At 40.7% G+C, this 20,432-nt stretch overlaps 1 protein-coding gene across 4 annotated transcripts in view; it reads left to right on the top strand.

Annotated features, from left to right (window-relative positions):
* Positions 1-377: 377 nt before the first annotated feature.
* LEF1 (lymphoid enhancer binding factor 1) overlaps positions 378-20,432 on the top strand; it is a 98,174-nt gene continuing 78,119 nt past the window's right edge. For all 4 annotated transcript variants that reach the window (XM_077815121.1, XM_077815119.1, XM_077815120.1 and 1 more), the window contains exons 1-3: positions 378-597; positions 3,104-3,167; positions 4,601-4,734. In XM_077815121.1, the coding sequence (XP_077671247.1) occupies positions 385-597; positions 3,104-3,167; positions 4,601-4,734 (411 nt within the window). In that variant the 5' untranslated portion in view covers positions 378-384. The remainder of the gene's footprint in view (positions 598-3,103; positions 3,168-4,600; positions 4,735-20,432) is intronic.

The raw sequence follows: 20,432 nt of genomic DNA, 5'->3' as shown, positions 1-20,432 counted from the left end.
TTCTCTCCCCCTGTAGCTTGCGGGGGAATGGGAACCGGGGGGGAGCCTCTCCTTTTAAAGAAGCCCCGGAGAAGATAAAAGCAGATCCAGAAGGGCCCCAACTTCTCCAAACTCTTCTGTCCTCTTGCAGACACAACGGAAACCGGGGGAGGGGGGAACCCCCCCCCCCCCAGCAGCAGACAGACCGACAAGTCAGACAGACAGACCCTCCTTTCCCCCCGTGGCTGTGCCCGCCTGGCCTCCTTCGGGAAGAGGGGGGTGGGTGGGATGGAGAGGGGGAGGCTTAGAGTAGCGAGGGCAAGCGGCTCGTAAAGACGTAATAAATATTATTCTTCCTTTTTATTATTATTGTTCCCCGGGCGGAGCAGGAATTAAAGAGCAATTATGCCTCAGCTGCCGGGAGCCGGAGGAGGCGGTGGGGGGGATCCGGAGCTGTGCGCCACAGATGAAATGATCCCTTTCAAAGACGAAGGCGATCCCCAGAAGGAGAAAATCTTCGCAGAGATCAGCCACCCGGAGGAAGAAGGAGATTTGGCCGACATCAAGTCCTCTCTCGTTAACGAGTCCGAGATCACCCCCAACAGCAATGGGCATGAGGTAAGGGGGTCCGAGGGCAGGGCAGCCAGCTGCTGTGCAGTTCGTGATGCCAACGGAGCGTTCAGAGACCCTCTGATCAGGGATCTTGGGAGGGGGCAGCTCTAGAGACTTCGGCCAGGGAAGACCAACACGCCTCTTCGCGGTTTTGCTCATTATAGGGCTCTGAAGCACCTTGATTCCAGCCTGGCCCCTCTGGTTCTACAGTCAAACTCCTCCAGGGTCCTGGATCGGGTTAATAGACCTGGATGAATTAAAGGCGGTACAGTCAAATGCGAGCAGCACTGTGGGCACCTCTCCTGGCACGTCTATTTTTAGCGAAGGCAGGGGACGGCGGGGGTGCAAAGGCAAACAGGACGTCGTCAGCCGCCAAGCGAGATGCGGTTTTGACCAACGCGCTTTGTGAGCGAATACGCCAAGTTTCCCGTGAATGGGAGGGCAGGCGCTTGGGAGTTCGTGTAAGGGGTGCGGGGAGTGGAAGAGCGAACTCTGAGACCTTCTTTGCAAACCGGAGAGATGTGTGCAGAGCCTGGGCAATGGTACTATTTCATTCAGGGCCGGCGGTTCTTTGATCTGCCCCCAACTTTGGGCGCACACTGTTGGGAGACCCGTGATGATTGATTCAGCACGGCCGCGTCGGCTCTCTCCCGGTCTGTCTCGTGTGCTCCAGCCCGAATTGAGATAAAACCCCCTTTTTGGAGCCATGTGCTGTGCATTATCAAACTTGTTCTTTGCTTAGGGGCTCCTTCGGCTCGAACGCCTTGTTAGTACAGTAAGCTATCAGAGCAGAGTAAATAGAGACACGTGGGTGCCTGTGGGAGGGAGCTAACTAGGCTTTTTTTTTTTTTTTTTAAAAGGAGGGGGGAGAAGTTGCAGATCATCTTTCAGCATCTGATAGGAAATTTTCGCGGGGAGAAGGTCACCCCTCTATCTTACTAAAATGCATTGGCCTGTGAAAACATTTAAGAGGCAGACCTAGAAAAATCCCAAGATTTACCCTCAAACACAGAGGGATTTGGGGAAATTCATTGCATTGGGGAGTCAGATTTTGTAGATGACTGACATCTGGTGCCCGAGATCTGATGCATTCACAACATGAATTTCTGGTGTTTAGGTTTAAGTGGTGGATTTGAGTAACAATCTGAGATTGCTCAACAAGATTTGTGAAGACTCCTATTCAAGTTTGATCACATCTCAACCATTTTATTACCTTTTTTGTTTTTTGTACCTAATCCCTGCATTTCAGTTGGTGATGATTTTAGGAAACTAGAATGCACAACTAATGGACTGAACTGCTGGAGTTTATATAGTGCTACTTCTAGTAACTAATGAATGGGCGTGGTAGGTTTTTTTGTGGGGGGGAGGGAGTAATAGAAGGTGGATCTGTAGTAACTATATTGATTGGCAGACGTATTGGAGCATAAGTTTTGGGTATTCACCCATGAAAGTTTATGCTCCAATATGTCTGTTAGTCTATGAGGTGCCACAGGACTCTTTGCCGCTTTTACAGATCCAGACTAACATGGCTACCCCTCTGATATATTGATTGGGAATTGTTTTGCAATAAGCTAATATATTGGGGTTGCAATACTGAGATGAGCTGCCAATAAAAGCATTAGAAGTTACCTTGCTTTGACTCCGGAAGTCTTATTTTTGACTGTAGATTAATTCTGCCAACTAACAAACAACCTTTCACTTATAGTCAGAACTGACATGCTGGTTCTTGGCTTCTATTGCAGCTTCCACTAGGGGACTATCCAAAAGCTTAACTGGCTTTTTCTCAGTTCCAGGCTGTCTCATGATCAAGCCAAACTGCATGTTGTAAAAATAGCCTTTTAAAAAATAAAGGAATCTGCAGTGTTGCACTGTCGTATTTCAAGTGAGTGCTAAACACCTTTTTAGTGTGTATGCAGGAGGACCTTCTCTCTCCTTCAGATGTCCATTTCCATAGCCCAGGACAAGCAAGTTCATATGAGTCACAGGATCCTATAATAGTATTAGGCCTAAAGTAGCCATGGAATTTCTTTGGTAAAATCAAAGGTCAGAGCATTAATCGTAAACTCTTTAAAGGATTTGCACAAACTGTTTTGGTAGCAATTTATTAACATGAAAACAACTTAAGAACAAGGATGGAATTTTTAAAAGCCCATATAGTGGGGGCACTCAATTTTCATTATTCTTTGATACCAATTTAGGAATACTATTTTGATTCCTAAAGCTTAAAGTATTCTTAAGAAATAAGGCCCTTTAGTAAATTACTGCACTACTTGTGCTAGAACTGCTTTGTAGAACCACATGGTTATTACATTTGTAATAAAAATGACCATTCTATGTTTTAGAACACTTCCTTTTTAGCATGAGGTAGGACAAATATACAATCGCTTCTCCTGACCTAGACACTTAATAATTTTTTTTGAAAGATCAAGTGCTAAGCAAAAGTGAACAGATATGCATAAAAATACCATTTTTTTTGTTTTTTGTTTTTTAATGGTGGATTCTGTGTGGTTAGGTTTCCAGGCAAGGCCAAGCTCAGGAATCCTATCATGACAAAGGCAGAGAACATTCTGAAGAAGGTGAGATGTGCTTATTCTTTACTCTACATTGTTACTTCCTATGTCCCTCTCAATGTGTACACAGATGTAACTTTGCTTACTAAAAGGCAATATTAATCAGTTGAACTTGTATATAAAATGTGACCTGTATTTATGGAAAAAATCCAAACATTTTCGAAGTTGAGCAAAAATGAGATTTGGTGTGTATTCATCTAACTTCAGTAACTAAATGGTATTTCAGTTGTTTGCCAGTTGAAGTAAGTAGGCCAAACAGATCTTTTTGCTGAAAAAATAACTATTTTTAGAATATAAGTAGTTCATATATAAATCTTTTCTCTTCTCTCATTCTGACAACCTTACTGAGTTATGTATATTAAGAAGTTGTGTGCTCACTTTCCAACCCAAGTCTGTCACTTAAAAAAAATCAGGAACAACATTTTAATGTTTTGATGTGCAAATCAGTGAACTCTAATACTTCATTAAGGAAGATGAGTGAAACTGACAGTGTACATATTTAGTTTAGAAAGCTGGACAGTAATGTAGGATTGTCTTCAGTATATTATTATAGTGGGGTATAGCTCATAAGAAGGAGGATCTCCATTAGAATTAAAATGAGAGTTTGGGGCTTCAGCTTTTTGTCAGTCCTGGTCCTTGTTGATAGCCTGTTATTATTTAAATTAGATATTCCACAAATTGGAAGTGGAACCCCCTTTGTTTTAAATAGGCCCCAATAAGCAGTAGGGTATCCTTGCACACCAGCCTGTATTCCTATTCTCCTTAATAGCTTTCAATTAGCATGACCAGAAAGAATTGTTCATACATGCAGTATGTCAGCTAGTGAAGGAAGTGTCTCTGTCTAACCATACTACTGCACTTTCCTGCAACCAGCTGTGTAACTGATGGGAGAAGTCCATATGCTACCTAAAATGAAAGAATTACTGCTTTATACATTTGATCTCCATTGCTGTTATTTGATGTCTGTAGCATTGCTTGTTGTTCATGCAATGGAAATGCACCAACACAGCCTAGAAATGGTGTTTCTCTTATGGTGTCTAAAAATTATGAGCAAAAACCAAAGACCACCAAGTAGCTTTAGAATCTAATGTAGTGCATTACATGTGTGTCTATTCTTCCAGGCTCTTATGCAAATCATCCTAGTACAATCTCTGTGTTTGTGTTTGAATAGACTCATAAAATAGACTGGCTATACTGAAGTCTTCCCATATCTTAAGTGCAGTTCCTAACAAATGCCTGTTTAATAAACCATTTAAGTGAGTAACTGCTGTCAGAAAGCAATAAAAATAAAATGGAAGTCCCTAGCAGTTTGCCCCCCTCCACCTCTCCAAAGATTTAAAAAAAAAAAGATATTGTGCATTTCTTACTGTAAAATGCCTCTAATGTACCAGAAAAACTTAAGTGGAAGCTAAATTAACAACTCTTATTTTCTTTCCCAGGAAAACATCCGGATGGTGGTTTATACAGCAAAGGCCCATCATACTCTGGTTATTCTGGGTATATCATGATGCCAAATATGAACAATGATCCCTACATGTCTAATGGATCTTTGTCTCCACCCATCCCTAGAACAGTGAGTTACCTGTTATACAAATAGTCTTTGGAGAGACAAATTGCTTTCTGTTCCGTATATTACACTTTTGATATTATATGTTAAATAGAACTAAGATGAACAATACATTGCTATTCTGTATGCTGCTTTCATATGGGGTATAAACTTCCCGAGGATTTTGATTGGGTTGGTGGAGGAAAAGCTGCAAATCTAATAAGTGAAGTATTGAGTTTTGTGTTTGAATAAGGCTGAAAAAGATACCTTTTAATGTGACTTTATGGAATAAGCTGTGATGGAATGGTGTAAATGCTACCTTTATAGTGATGGGCAGGACAGAAATACTCCTATACTGGCTTTAGTCCCTCCTGCTTAGGAGGGAAAATAGAGAATTGGGGGTAGGACTACTGGAATTGCTAATCTGTACACGACATTCAAAAAGAGCTGACAAATGTTTTTCCTCATCTACTTGTTCTTAGCTGATATTTATTTCTAACACAGGCTGCTCTGTGTGAAGTTGTCGGGTCTGTGAGATTGAATGTCACCTGGAAAAATAACCATAGTTGAAGATATAGCATGTGAAACAATTGTGGATGAACTAAGATAACTATATAAGATGTAGCTGAGAGTAACTTTTGTGTTTGTGCTCTACCATGTGTTGGCCATTGGCCCTGATTTACTGTCAAGATGAGTAATTTTCTCTGGTTGGTGTAGAAGTGTGCTTGATTAACATCTGTACACTGAATTCCCACTTGTTTTTGTAAATTAGTGGGAATTTTTTGTAAATTTAATTCTAGTTGAGGAAATCACATTAGCAGAATTGCCTTGGAAAACCGGAAGTTGTTTGTGTGTCTCCTGTTGTAGAATTCCACTGATGGTATGAAATTGTTTCTTACATTTTATTCATTTGTATGCTGTGCATTTTTTTTCCCTAGTAATGGAGAGCTAGTAAAATGCAAAAGTGTTTGGCAACTTCTCTACTCTAACTTTATTTCTGTGTTTTTTTTTTTTTTTTTAAACTTGTTTGGAAAAACTTTGAATTAATCCATATTGGTATTTTTAACAGCAAAACATTATACTTAAACATTGGAGACAGTCTCCACCAAATATAGGTGCTTGAATTCAGAATGACACAATCGATTCTGGCATTCTGAACCCTGCTGCAAATGTTGCTTATATTCTGCAACCTTATTTACATTTGAAAGAATAAAAAAAGGAGTATACAATACTGTTACAGTTTTGTCTTTAAAAAAAATCTGTCTTGAATAAGAAGATGGAAAAACCTGTTGGTTTTTTGGGGGTGTTTTTTTTTTTGTTTTTAGGTCTATATATACTTAATTTTGAAGCATTCAAATTATATCCCATGTAGTCTTTGTATACTGGCTTCTGCTGAAAGATATGTAAAATAAAAATTCTTGATAGATTAAACTGCAGTTCTATCTTGCTGACAAAAAGGATGCAGTCAGTTGGAAGTCTTTAATGCTCAGATCCATGTCTCCTTGAAGATCAGGAATTTAATAAGACCCTGTGCTACTTTCTCTTTCTCCAAGAAACAATACATGAGTGCAAGATTTGGAAGCAAAATAAATCCAACTTCTTAATGTTGCCCTATAAAAATGACTAGAGAATTTAAAATTTCAAAATGTTTTGTTCTTAAATGCGTCACAGTGGGACATCAGTTATTTACTTGCACACTACTGATACATCTCTTCAGATAGTGGAAGAACGATATTTCAGACTAAATTGATCAGCTTCCTTTTATTGTAGAAATATTTGAGTAGCTATTGTGATATTGGCGGGGATAGAAAGCAGATGGATTTAATTGCAATACTCTCAGCCTAATGTCTAAGGGAGCGTATTGGAGCAGCACCACAATTCCTGTAAAATAGTGTTCTTGTAATATACTAATGCTGACCATAAACTGAAATCTCCAGACTTAACCACAAGGCTACATGCTTGAGTTAATCTTTTTTTATTTGTTTGTTTAATTGAACTATCATCTTTGTTTTTATACTTGACAGCTGTCTTTCAGAGTGTGTGTGTGTGAGAGAGAGATCAAAACACTGCATCCAGAAGATTATACTTGCTTACTTTGCTATTAACCACAACCTATGTGGTAAGCAGTTATGCCTTCCCACCTCGTCACTTCTGCTCTCTACCTTTGTTGGGCTTCTAACTGTCACCCATTCAACTTCCCTCTGTTTCCTTGCAGATAGCAAGGTTGAAAAACAGTTTAGATAAGTCGGTTTAAGAGACCCAAGCTCTCATCAGTGGTGTCAGCCTGACCATTTGCGTGTGGAGTAACCTTGTGGTATACCTGAGATTCTTCATTTGCATAACAAAGCAACTGCTTGTTTACCGCATCTGTTGCCTGGGAATGTTAGACAGAATTTGAAACAACCTCAGGATTCTGATTTTCTCCCCACACTATCTGAACAGTCTGACTTGTTTACATTCAGATAATCCAGTAAAATGCTCATTAAACTGAATAGATATTAGCTGCAGTGGCCCTTTCTAATTAACACAATTTTATTTCGTTATATTAGACATAATAGTGTAAAACCAGCTCTTCTTTCAGAGGACAGGGATACAAGCTCAGGCCCTGATCCTGCCAACGCTACATGTGCTTAACTCTATGCATGTGAATAATTCCACTGATCTTAATGGAATTAGGTATATGCATAAAGCTGTGCAACTATTTGCCAGCAGGGTTGGGTCAAACTACACCCATGGTTGAATAACTTCTATTTTTTGCCTGGGGGGGACACCAGTCATGCCAATGGAGCTGCTCCTGTCTGAGGCTTGCAGTTTGGGGTGGGCAAATTGTGTCCAGGCATTCAACTTGCGCTTTTTTCTCTGGATCTTTATATGCAATATGTACAGACTTGTATACAAGGGCCAGGGGAGTACTAGTGATATTTGTAGCTAAGTTTTCAAGCAGTTATTGTCAAGATTAATTTGATTTGGGAGAGGAAGAACAATACTGTCAGTAATCGTGCTTAGAAAAGATGCTGGGTGAAAAAACTAGTCAAGATTACTGAAAATTTCAGAACAATGGAAAAATGACTCAAAAGACTGATGTTTAAAATGCTAAAATTTTCTTCATGCATACTTGATTCTTTGGACTTTAATTTTCCTTTTTCGATGTTTAGTACACATCTTGCACTTTACTATAGAGTTTAGTTTCTGATGAGCTGATATTGACACTGTTCTTGATGTAGAGCAGTGGTTCTCAAACTAGGGGCGCTGCTTGTTCAGGGAAAGCCGCCTGGGGGGCTGGACCGGTTTGTTTACCTGCTGTGTCCGCAGTTTTGGCCGATCGCAGCTCCCACTGGCTGCAATTCGGCGCTCCAGGCCAATGGGGGCTGCGGGAAGCAGCACATGCTGGCCGCCCTTCCCACAGCCCCCATTGGCCTGGAGTGGCGAACTGCAGCCAGTGGGAGCCGCAGTCGGCCGAACCTGCGGATGCGGCAGGTAAACAAACTGGCTCGGCCCCCCCAGGGGGCTTTTCTTAAACAAGTGGCACCCCAGTTTGCGAACCACTGATGTAGAGAGATGAAAGTCAAATTTGCATTCAATTTTTACTAGGGTTAGGCTACTTTCTCCTCCTGCATTCTCTCCTCCCCCTCCCCCCCACCCGCCCCGGTAACTGATCATTCATTTACTACTTGCAGAAAAACAAGCTACAAGCTCTTCTACACCTCCAGCACTGTAGAATAGAAGCCACTATAACAGTATACTCCTTATCAGATAGCTGGGTAGGCGAAAGAGCAAAGAAATACATTTAGGTAGCTGCAGCAAAAGTGATGCTCGCACACACAGGATAATATGAAAACCACAATAACACCTGGTGAATGAGTCCCGTGAAGTGGAGAGTTCTTTTAGTGGTTTCTCTTTGTTGGTGCGTAGCATGGGTGTTGAAGACAGGAAAAAGTAGGCAGCTGTTTGTTTTTTGCCCTTTGAGCAAGATTAGTTTCAAGTAGCATTCTTGGAGCAAAACCTTCATAAAAACCTTTGTATTTTTAAAATTCCTTAATGAATTCCTACTATGCTATTAAATGCATCTCTTTCCTAGGGATTAGGCTTTATATTGTATGGTATAGAATTCCTGCAACTCTATTTCCACCCTTCTCCCCCCCCCCCCCCGCACCCCCACCCCCAATGTGCATGCATACATGCTTAGCAGAAAGTAAGAATTCTTTTAATGTCCAAACTGGTTTTTGATTAGCAGCTGGAATTATTAAGTAGACTGAAGAATATTCTCAGCAACATTTGGAAAAGGCTTGGATATAGTCCCCTATGGACAATGCATATGGAATTCATTAGACGTTCCACAGGAAGGAATTCTAATGTGGAAAGTTGTTACAGTGATGTTCAAAATTTCCAATTGCATTTGGAGCCCAGGTTGTGCTAGGTGCTGTACAGATGCACAAGACCGTTTCTGCCTTGTGGAGCTTACATCTCAAGATAAGTGAAACATAGTTGGGAGAAGGCTTAAGACAAAAAATGATTATACAGACTAACAATTTTGGTCAGTGGGAGCTGTCCCTTCAAGAACAGGGTAGGGCATTTGATTACTGAGTGTTTGTGGGAGCCTAATAACAGTATGGGATTTTGGGGTGGGGGTTTGGTGCCTCTATATCCAGAGTAGATGATGTTGCCTGGCTAAGCTTCAAATAGCTCAAAGTTGTGTTCTTAAACTTACCTTTCGAGAAAGCAAGCTTCATTCTTGAAGGTATCAACGTTGGCACTTACAGGGAGACTGGATAGTCACCAGTTTGAAACCAGCCTAATTCAGGAATTAACTTTCTAATGGATATTTTGTGAGTCTGAGTGCAAGATAAGATGAGTGATGGGGGAGCGGGAATAAACTGAGATCAAGACCTGTATGGGCCCTAGACAAAACTACTCCTATTACTCTTTTTTTTGTTTTTAAACAGTTGTCTCTTTTCCTCACCCTCCTCCACCTACAATAATCAGAGTGGTGGCATGTTGGTAGGCAGTGTATAGGTAAACAGAGGACTTTATTCACCAAGGCTGTCAAGACACTCTTTCACCAGCACTGAAATTCCACACTTTTTTTTTTGTTTTTTAAGATTAACTTTGGGGTTAAGCAAATTCGCTTATTAAATACCATACATTAAAAAAATCACGTGTGGAGCTGCCCAAAATTTGGTACCTAAGTTGGTACTTCATTGGTACAGTCTGGATAGAAGTGAAGTGGGGCCCTTAGACCAGATGGAAGATTTGAATTTTTTTTTTTTTTAGTTTTTGTTTTTTACTCCAGTGTGGGCATCCAGCTCATACATGGAGGGGAGAAAAGGGAAATCCTCAGCATGAACAAGTGAACCTTACTATTTCAACCATTTCTGCCAGCTGACCTGGCTCTGATCAGCTGTGATGCCGCATGGAGCATCAGTCTGTGATGTCTGAGATAGGTCCTTTGAAACAGAGACGAACTACATGGGGTTCAGTTTCTCATTTGTTAAACAAAGTACGCTGGACATTTGGGAAGAGGAATGGGTGAGACAGAACAGAAGTTACCTGAGTGCCTCTGGTTTGCCCCTGTTTCAAAGGACTACTGTAGTAGCTGTGACAATGTAGAATGATGCTGCCTGGGGCCTTATGAAAGGCCCTATGCATATACAGTGCACTTTTTTAAAAAAGACTTTTCACTTGTTTATTGACTGTCCTTCTCCTGCCATTAATGAGGGCATTCAGCACATAGTGGTTTTCTACCGCTGCTTTCGTCTCCTTCTTAAGCTGGTGCAACCCTTACTTGGAAATGAACTTCCACAACTGAACAGTTGTTAAAAATCCTTACTGGCTGTGGAGAAATAGAAAGCAGTCAGTGACACCGTTCTGGCTTTGGACTGAGCTATAGGAAAAAAAAAAATTGCTCACTGCTCCACTTTTGATTCTTCATAGCTTTAGTTGATCTGGTTATTTGACATAATCTCTTATTTCCCCCTATAGCCAGAGTCTGTGTATAGACAAGCAAATTTAATGCAACTTTTAAAAACTGGAAACTGCAACTTTCATTTTAAGGAGGTTTAAAAGTAAAATGTCATCCCGTTGGTGTGGTGGTCATCTTTTCTTTTTCAGTCATGCTCCAGAGAAAATGTTGATCAGAATTGCTTGTTGCAGGCTCTCAGTACCATGCAGGATCTGGTGCTAAAGAAACGGGCATTCATTTGTTATCCCATCCATAATGTTAGATGCCAAGAAGAAAGGGGGAAGAAACCTTGCCAAATACATGTCATATTCTTCAATGCCTATAGTCATTCAGTCTGGATGCAGAAGAGCTGCAAGATTGACTAAGTTTCTAACATCTGTCTTGGGTATGAAAAGCTCCTCTGATATGAGAAGGAAATGTCACTAAAACAGTGAAATGTTAGTGTATGTCTTCTAAAAACCTTGTTAGATGTATGTGCTATAGTGATGGAAAGTTGCCTCTTACCACTAGTATACAGAACAATTTTATTTTTTTAGTAATTTTGAGTTGTCGAACCACAAATAAAATAAGCCATGTCTACATTAGCTAAATCACAATTAACTCCTCTTCTTACTATGGCATGGCTAAACAATGACCCTGTGTGTCTTAACTGGACCGTGTAGATGAGGACAAAGTGTTTTTAACAAATCTGCCGGATCACTACTATGCAATGTTACCACCCGCATATGAAAGCCAGTAAGGAGAGGGATCCTTCTTTCCCAGAGTATAGGAAGGGACAGCCTAAGTCAGAGGATGAGGTTGAGAGCCAGTGGCTTCATGTGAGCAGGAGTAGTAAGCCCAGAGAATGCAGATAGCTGGACAGAGAAGTGGCCTTTTGCTGGCAAAATGCTAGCCATGTCAGTAGCAGCCTGAGGGGTCCCCATAGGTACAGTTATCCTTGTAACCCATCCTGGACTGTCATGAGTGGCTGGGTCTGTTGGCTTACTGTTTGTTATAAGCTAAAGGCACTGTGCCTAGAATATTTGCACTTTGTAGTATTTGGTGGCATTAATAAAAAGAATCCTGTTAGTTGTTTCCCTTGAACATTCATGCTTCAAGTAAGACAAGAAATCGAAGAGCCTAGTGCTTGGCACTTGTGTTTTGCCTTTAAGCTTGTGGTACGCTTAGCATACTAGCACGCATCTAGAGGGGATTGGTATACCACCACACTTGCAGTGACATTACAGTGGGTTTAATTACACTCTATGGGCTTTTGCCTTCACAGCTAAAAATGCTATGGTTTTTCCACCGGGATGGGGGGGAAGGAGGTGCATATATGAATGTGTACTAGCTATGCCAAGACTGAAGATAAGGTGCTTTAGTTTTACTGCTAGGGCAGTTCCTGGTGGGGATACATAGTTGGCATTCTTGCTGGCAGAGAGAAAAGAGATTAGACTGGGCAAGAAGTCTGAATGTCATTCTTGCCACTAGTGTTGATCTATCAGGATCATTGGTAGGTCATTGTGGAGAAGCTTGTATAGCTACTTTGCATGCTGTTCCTACCCTGGGTGTCTAGGATTAGCCTCTCTAGTTATTGTTTTGGCCCTCATAAGCACTAAATTAATAGTAAAATTACATGCAGAATAACTTAATTTAGCAGCCTAATAGTTTCTATTTTGAGACTCTCATCTTGTGGGATAGCTTTTATTTATTTTTGGCTTCCCACTTCAAAGGAATCTGCCCACTCAGCAAGAAAGCGATTGAGCACTTAAATAAAAATATATTAATTGAATCTTTGGGCTTGAACTAAAAGTACAGTATTGAGTTAAAGTATGCCCCAGCTGTGCTAATCAGCCAGGAATTGTCCACTCCCACAAGAGGGAAAAATGGTGATGTGAATGATTTTAGAGGAACTTGAGTGTATTCAGCGGACATGTGTGTTCACTGACTTAGATTTCGATAGGTAACTAAAGCTAATTGTTTTTTAAATAAGATATAAGAACGGCCATACTGGATTAGACCAATGGTCTATCGGCCACTATCTACTTTCAGGCCCAGAGGATAATGCCAGGTGCTTCAGAGGGAATGAACAGAACAGGGCAATCAAGTGATCCATCCTGTCATCCACTCCGAGCTTCTGGCAAACAGAGGACAGGGACACTCAGAGCGTGGTGTTGCATCCCTGACCATCCTGGCTAATAGCCATTGATGGACCTATCCTCCATGAACTTATCTTTGTTAGTTCTTTTTTGAACTCTTATGCTTTTGGCCTTCACAACATTCTCTGGCAAGGAGTTCCAAGAGGTTGACTGTGTGTTGGGTGAAGAAGTACTTCCTTTTGTTTGTTTTTAAACCTGAGGCCTATTAATTTTATCAGGTGATTCCCGGTTCGCATGTTGTATGCAGGAGTAACTAATGCTCTCTTGTTCACTTTTTCCACACAAGTCAAGGTTTTATAGACTTCTATCATATTCCCCCCCTTAGTCATCTCTTTTCTAAACTAAAAAATCCCAGTCTCTTTAATCTCTCCTCATCTGAAAGCTGTTCTATGTCCCTAATGATTTTTGTTGCCCTTCTTTGTACCTTTTCTAATACCTTTTTTGGGATGGGGAAACCAGATCTGCACACAGTAGTCAAGATGTGTGTATCATAGATTTATATAGAGGCATTATGATATTTTCTGTCTCATTAGCTACCTTTCCTAATGGTTTCTAACATTGTTAGCTTTTTTGATTGCTGCCTATTGAGCGGATTTTTCAGAGAACTATCCACAATGAGTCCAAGATCTTTCTTGAGTGGTAACAGCTGATTTAGACCTCATCATTTTGTATGTATAGTTGGGATTGTTTTCTAATGTGCATTACTTTGCATTTATCAATATTGAATTTCATCTGCCATTTTGTTGCCCAGTCACCCAGTTTTGTGACATTTTATTTCTGAGCTAGGAAAATTAAGATTGTATGTGGATAATTAACTGTCCTCTATGGAGAAGAAAGCAGACTTAAATGTCTGTGTGTGCGTTTTTTTTGTTTTGTTCTGTTTTTGTTTTTTTAATGTAGTTGGGAATATGGCTAAGTGTTACTTAACTTTTACTGCATTTTTATTAAGTGTAATTTAAATAGCAAACATACTGTTGACACTACCTTACACTTTTGTGTATAGAACCATTTTAGTTGTATTCATTATGTGAGACACAGATTGATGTGCTCCCAAAGGTTTTCATCCACACAAGAGTTTCTGTAATCAACACTCAGGGCTTCATTTCAAGTGCCACTGCATAAGGGTTTAGGTAGATCCTACTTAACCCGAACTGATGCACTGGGTCTCTTGGGATTCTGTGATTCCAATTCACAGCATGTAGGCACATATGCCTTCTAGAAATTTTCTAGGCTTTATGCCAGCATTTGCTGCAGTGTGTGTGGGGTGTGTGTTTACTGGGGAATTCTAGTAATGCTGTCTCAAATAGCAAAATATTTTTTGTTTTGGAGATGATCCTTTGCTCACCTTTTTTGAGGATAAGGGAGGCTTAAAATGTATTTTAATGAAAATACATGCTGTTTTTTATTACAGCGGAACCTAAAGGCCCCACTATGCTAGACTCTATACATACGCTCAAACTCTATAAGACACTCCCTGCCCTGCCATTTAAACCTACTGCAAGTATTAAAACAAAGGAAAAAAACAACACACCAGAGAGTGAGACTTAGCGGGATTTAAAAGCCTGATGCTGAAAGGTGAAGAAAGTTGAATTCCCACTAATCTCAATGAGAGTTGTACTTTTCTCTGCATGTCTTGGCTTTGGGCCTTAAGTGGCGATCCTTTGCAGTGGATGTAGAACAGGTGCCGGTGCTAGGGATGAGATGACAGCCAGTCTGGCAGTGCCCAAGTAGGTAGGTAGGTATCTGGGAAGGACTGCAAACGGGGGAAAAAAAGGAACATGGTCTGGTAGCCTTTGTAGGGTATGGATACAAGCAGGGCCGTCCCTACCCATACGCAAAGTCTGCAGCTGCGTAGGGCACCAGGCAATTTGAGGCACCAAATTTCCTGGTGCCCTGCGCAGCTGCGTGCTGCTCCAGCACCTGCCCTGCCTCTTCCCCTTTCCTATATATTAAAACAAAGTGCTCATGAAAGTGACTTGGGTGGCATTTGTCCCCCACGGGTCTTACATGTTAGCATCTCTACCCACTTCCCTGCTTTTAATTTTTTGCCCTGTGTTCTACAGGTGATCACAATAGTCCTTTCTGGCCTTGGAATCTATGAATCGAATAGTGTCTTAGTGAGGTCTAATATTTAAAAAGACATTTTACTTTTAGAAATTACACTTACAAGGGAAAGTCTATAACATGGTGGTCCGTCCAGTGGTAATGTATGGTGCTGAATGTTTGGCAACAAAGAAGAAATGTGAGCAGATCTGTTCAACAGAAATGTAAATGTTGAGATGGATGAATGGTGTAAGCAAGAAATACCATTGAGGAATGTGTAGACAAGTAACACCAATAAAGGGAAAAATGAGGGTGTGCGGGCTCAGATGCTTTGGTCATATAAAGCGCAGTCCTGACAACTGTGCGAGTAATAGTCCAATAGATCAAGACTGAAGGATAAAAGAGAGGAAGACTCAAGAAGATATGGTGGGATATCACAAAGGAAGACATGTTAGCAGGTGGTGTGGTAGAGATTATTGAACAGAGTACCTTGAAGGTAGAGGACTTGTAGAGCAGATGCTGTTTGTGGGATTAACGCAAGGAAGAAAACCCTTTAGAAATTATAGTACAAATCATTAACTAGTGCAGTACTTCATTTTACAAATGTAGAATATGTAGCTTTATTTACAGACAAAGTTGCCTCCCTGATGTGGATCTCTTATTAGCTAATTACAAAGTTCAGTAACTTGCAGTGCATGTGCTGGCCATTAGTGAGGCTTTAACTACAATATGATATAATCATTCAAAACAACAAAGTTTGGGTCTTTTAAAGCACTGCAGTAATGTGGTACCATGGCTGGGGATGGACTCTGGGAGGGGGTGCGGTGAGGGGAATGAGACAGATTGGTTAAAAAAAAACAAACACACACCCCGAGCATATTGATAATTATGATTGATCCCACCATGGCTGCAACTTCACTGGAGCAGTCTAAAAGCAGTCTTCCTGAGGAAAGCTTGGCATTTGTCTTGCCCTACAGAGTAAGGCTGTCTCTTCTGCTGTGACACCATTTTAAAGTTCACTGGATAACTATTTATGACTAAAGAGAATACGGTTGGTTGTAATAGGCTACTTTTACAAAACAATTCTCTTTTCATCTTTCTGATATCACACTTTAACTTGACTAAACTCCAGGGTTTTTTTGCCCCCAGAGTAAGACGTATCTTCAGTGCATTCAGTGGTGCTTTTTTTAAACTGCTTGTACAGGCACTGGTGAGAAGAAGCAGAAAGCAGACTGAGGTTTGACTACTCTAATTTCATGTAGAAACTCCTGAGTTTCAGGAAATGCTGATTTCTGGTATTGACTGTTACATGTGAATTGCCTGGTAAGAGGAGAAAATCTTGCTAGACTATATCTGCAGCTCCTTCCAAAACTCTAACAGCACAGTTTCATTCTGGCTTTGTGTCATGTCAGTATATGCAGGGCAAGATCAGACGAGATACTTCGACGCCTGCACAGATAACAAGAATTTGCAGACCTCTGGGGAATAGGCAAAGGAGAAAGAGTGGAAAAACTTGCAGTGAGTTTCCTTCCTCCCCTTCAAATATCTAGGGCTATGCAGACCACAAGATACTGTTACTCCTGGCAATCTAGGGTTTGGAGACAGATGGCTGGACTAAGCACAAATCAATAACTTCCTGAGAGGGAGGGGAAAACTTTCTATACTGTCTGATTGCTGGACTTCAGGAGGTGGCTCACCCCTCACCCAGTTGCCTTTTGTGGCCTTTAGAGCTGCATGGTTCCTTCCTCTTTCCCCTGATGATTGACTGCTAAAATAGAGCTGCCAGCTGTGGGAAGCCAAGCAACTTCAGATTCAGCTTCTGTGAACATTTTTCTGGGACTGAGTGAGCTCAGGTGAGAAGGAACACACTTTTTTTTTTTTTCCTCTTTCCCCTCCCCCCAATGGAGTATGATGTCATTTAAGGGTACCTAAGTCTTGCTGGGGATGGGATGGCTGCAGAATGCCTAATCTAACATTCAGATTGTTAGAGATGGCCATACAAAACAGCTTCCTCTGTGGGTGGAGAACTTCTGCATGCCAGATACTGCAAAAATTTTTGGGTTGGATTGAGCCTTTCAATGTACATTAGAATAAAGTCTACAAGAATGTTCAAGAATCTTTTATATAAAGAACCATGTGTAAACATGTGCAGTGCTAATTGAGGACATTGTGCTATGTCAATCTGATAAGAATGACAAAGGAACTGTTTTGGTTTTTTTTTGTTTTTAAAAGAACTGAATAGCAAAATAATAGTGCAAAAAACACTTTGTGATAAAAGTGTCTCTAGAAACCATTTTTTATTCCCCTCAAGGGCACAAATGGTGAAGTAGTCTTACATCATCGGGTAGATATGGCCTTACACCCATGTTTGCTCCTCCAAAGCTTAAACCAAACTGCAAAATTTTAATATTTTTATTCAAGCTCTTAAAACTTGTCCCCTTCTGCTGGTGAACTTAAGTAATCTCTTAAAAGCTGAGTGTATGATAGGAACTGTCACTTCACTGAAATAGTGATTTGGGTTGTTCGCATTAGAATCCCTCTTTTTCCTTCACTTTCATATCCTATATCCCTTGTGACTGGGAGAAGAGGAAGTCTTGTGACCAGTAAATATTTTAACTAAATTGCGCAGGTGGGTTATTGCAGTGATCCCAACCCAAGGAATAAAGTTGTGGTTCTCAAACTGGGGGTTGTGACTCCTCAGGGGGTCGTGAGGTTATGACATGGGGGTCGCGAGCCGTCAGCCTCCACCCCTATATCCTGCTTCACCTCCAGCATTTATAATAGCGTTAAATTAAAAAACAAAATTTTTTAATTTTATATGGGAGGGGCTCAGAGGCTTGCTGTGTGGAAGGGGTCACCAATACAGAAGTTTGAGAACCACTGGAATAAAGCGATAAGGCTTGAAACTGGGTCTTTGTGCCATTAAGCTTTTGGACTGGAGAGTGACTGGTGTATGGATGGGCACAAAGGAGGAGAATAAACAGGATATGCTTCACTCAGATTCCTTCACCTAACTGTTGTCTAATGTACTGGATTTTTTTACTGAGAACTATTGCAGTACATGGCTATAGGATAGCTGGCATTTCTTATCAGAATGACATGTAAAAGTTGACTGATACTGTTCTTGGTAGCAAAGGGGTATGAACAGAACTGCCATAAGGGCACCAAGTAGAGGAGGCTAAAGTATTTTGTTCAAAAACTTTCTTGACGAAGGCCTTTTTGGAAAAATAAAAAATTATAGAAAGCTTTTCCCCACAAAAAAACTTCCCAGTTTCTCAACAAAACTGATTTGTGTATGTTGGGTTAAGTAGAGTTTTTGGGTTCCTTCCCTTTTTTTTTCAGTGGAAAACAGATACAAGGAGTTTTTGTGTGTAACACTTTGATCTCTGCCTCCTTTCTTTGCTCAACAACAGCAAAAAGTGTATGGCCTGTGTTGTCCACAGTAGAACAGTATTTATCTCAATGATGGAATCAAACGTATATTTCCCCAACTGAAGAGAACTCAAGGCTCAGAAAAATAGTTGTTGACTTTTACATCCTTTTCATTGTTAATAGTAGTATATGTTACAAAAATGCCTCTTGCATCCTTTTATGTACCATGTAGGCTCGTTATAGCAGGTGTGGGTTAAGGCAGTGTACTTGGGATTCAAGGCCAGACTGTGCACTGAATCAGAGCCCTCTCTCTCTGATCATGAATCAGCAGGTGTGGAGGGAGAGGATCACAGTAGACAGTCGGGCTGTGAAGAACCAGTCCATCCTCAGGAGAGCAGGACTGGCCGTGCAAGGCTACAAACTTGTTTAGTAGGGTGGGTGGGGATGAGAGGGACTGGTTTGGAGCAGAATACTGTATCGCTGTATTGAACAACAATAAAAAAAAGTGCTCACAGAAAAGTGCTGAGCATGATAATAATTAAATCTGTGGTAACCACACAGCAGCATTAATCTCGCTCTCTATATTCACACTCCATAGATTTAACTCCATTTGATTATTTAAAAAGAAAAGGAGTACTTGTGGCACCTTAGAGACTAACCAGTTTATTTGAGCATGAGCTTTCGTGAGCTACAGCTCACTTCATCAGATACATACCGTGGAAACTGCAGCAGACTTTATATATACACAGAGAATATGAAACAATACCTCCTCCCACCCCACTATCCTGCTGGTAATAGCTTATCTAAAGTAATCGTCAGGTTAGGCCATTTCCAGCACAAATCCAGGTTTTCTCACCTGTGTGGGGGGGTGGAGGGTGAGAAAACCTGGATTTGTGCTGGAAATGGCCTAACCTGACGATTACTTTAGATAAGCTATTACCAGCAGGATAGTGGGGTGGGAGGAGGTATTGTTTCATATTCTCTGTGTATATATAAAGTCTGCTGCAGTTTCCACGGTATGTATCTGATGAAGTGAGCTGTAGCTCACGAAAGCTCATGCTCAAATAAACTGGTTAGTCTCTAAGGTGCCACAAGTACTCCTTTTCTTTTTGCGAATACAGACTAACACGGCTGTTACTCTGAAACCTTGATTATTTAAGTCTATCTTGGCCAGCTAAGAAAATGGAAAACCCACTTGTTGCCCCTGTTTCCCTCCAGAAAAATCATCCCTAAGAACATATCCTCAAAGCCCTGTAATATATAAATGGCTTTTACAGTATGCCCAGGAAATCAAAATTGGACTGGCATGTTCTGCACCAGCTTCAGCCTTTGAATGGCTTTAAGGAGTAGCCCATGCAGAACACATTACAGTAGTCTAATCTTGAAGTGACAAAGGTATATAACGGCAAGGTCTGCATCCATAAGAAAGAGAGACTAAAGCAGAAAATATTTCCTATCAAGAATCCCCGAGACAAGGGTCACTGACTAAATAAATAAAAAAGCAAACATTAAAACAATGCAGGAAAAAAGAGGAGGGGTGTGTGTATGTGTGTTTTTTTTTAAGGAATAAATGGATGTTCATAATATTTTAAAGTTGCATTGCTTGTATTTTTACATATTCTTCCATTCCTGCATTAGCACACCCACACATTTAAGCAATTTTTAGCTGGCAGCTGACCCGTTTCTATTAGATTCCTGTTATATTTTTAAGATAGCTGCCATCCAAGTATTTCAGAATAATAAAGTATTTACCAAAATACCCAGTGCTGCACATCTGTGGCCAGAGTACTGATTTAGAGTTGTGGAGCGGTTATTGATGCTACTCTCCTTTTCTCTTTACCTCCTCCTCATCTCTGTTTCCTCAAATTGTTAAGTTACTGGAAGAAAACTTCAAAGTTTATCTGGTTTATGCAAGTTTTTTAAAATCAGAATCTGGAAAATTTGTCTTGATAAAGACAAATCCAGTTTGTTTGGGTTTGCACTGTCAAAATTTGGCATGGGGGTTTGCATCTGAGTGTTTGGCAATTCTAAAAACATTGATATGGCTGGAACAATTTTAAGATGGCATAATAGGGTGAGAGAGAGACTGTACAGGCGCTTCTGTGGAGAAAAAGCCTTGAAGGAAGCTGCGTGGTTTTTTTTGTTTTTTTGTTTTTTTTTAAGTCCTTTAGATAACTAATGAGGATTTTATGCATTTCTAAAATGAACATGTG

This window comes from Eretmochelys imbricata, chromosome 4 (assembly GCF_965152235.1).
Source record: "Eretmochelys imbricata isolate rEreImb1 chromosome 4, rEreImb1.hap1, whole genome shotgun sequence".
NCBI lineage: Eukaryota > Metazoa > Chordata > Testudines > Cheloniidae > Eretmochelys > Eretmochelys imbricata.
This window is presented reverse-complemented; position numbering and strand designations above follow the sequence as displayed.